General features: G+C 67.4%; 1 protein-coding gene across 1 annotated transcript in view; it reads right to left on the bottom strand.

Moving 5' to 3' along the window:
• Positions 1–418: 418 nt before the first annotated feature.
• Positions 419–754, bottom strand: part of CCDC154 (coiled-coil domain containing 154) — an 8,145-nt gene continuing 7,809 nt past the window's right edge. The window contains 2 exon segments of the mRNA XM_007453672.1: positions 419–500; positions 618–726. Coding sequence (XP_007453734.1) covers positions 419–500; positions 618–726 — 191 coding nt within the window.

Here is a 754-nt window from a genome sequence, read left to right as displayed (position 1 = left end):
AGCCCCCAAAGTTCCAGTCAGTGGTGAAGGGCAGCCCTCCACACTGCCCATCCAACTGGCCCCAGGGTGGACCCTCCTCGTGGCACCCGCGGCAGGGCCAGCTACCATGGGGGTGAGGGCTTTCTTGGAGGGGCAGGAAAGGGGGCACCGTTTGAGTGGCCAAGCTAACATGCTGTTGGCTCCAGGTGGGGCTCGGGCCGCAGTGCCTGTGGGTGGGAGGCCCTGGGGAGCGGTGGGGCCTGGGGCTCAGCAGCCAGGACAGGAGCAGGGGTTCTGGGAGTCTAGGGAAGGTCCTCTTGGCCACTCCGCTGCCCAGGGCCTCCTGAAGCCCTGGAGGGAACTCCAGCCTCAGACAGGCATGGGGCGGGCATGTTTATTTCTGGGAAAGGGGCAAGGACAAGAGCTAGTGGGCGGGCTTCTAGCCAAGGGGTTTCTCCGAGACCGCCCTTGGTCTCCGCCAGGCCGCCAGCTTCATGAGGACCGCTTTCCACCGCAGCCACCTGCCCAGAGACATGGCTCACAGCCCGGACCCCGCCTCCACCCACTGCCCTCTGGGTCCGCCCACCCCCGAACCCGGGCCTGGAGGGGGCTCTGGAAGGCGGCTCCCCGCTGCCCACCTCACGGCCTGATACACGCCCCAGTGGTTCACGGGGACCACCTCATCAGGGGCCACGTCCTTGATGAAGAACTGCTGCCTCACCAGGGACATGAAGACCCCTCCTGCTGCCTAGCGTCAGGGCCCGGGGGGGGGGGG

Source organism: Lipotes vexillifer, unplaced genomic scaffold (assembly GCF_000442215.2).
Source record: "Lipotes vexillifer unplaced genomic scaffold, Lipotes_vexillifer_v1.1 scaffold914, whole genome shotgun sequence".
In the NCBI taxonomy this organism is placed as follows: domain Eukaryota; kingdom Metazoa; phylum Chordata; class Mammalia; order Artiodactyla; family Lipotidae; genus Lipotes; species Lipotes vexillifer.
The sequence above is the reverse complement of the archived record's forward strand: the minus strand, read 5'-3'. Positions and strand labels throughout refer to the sequence as shown.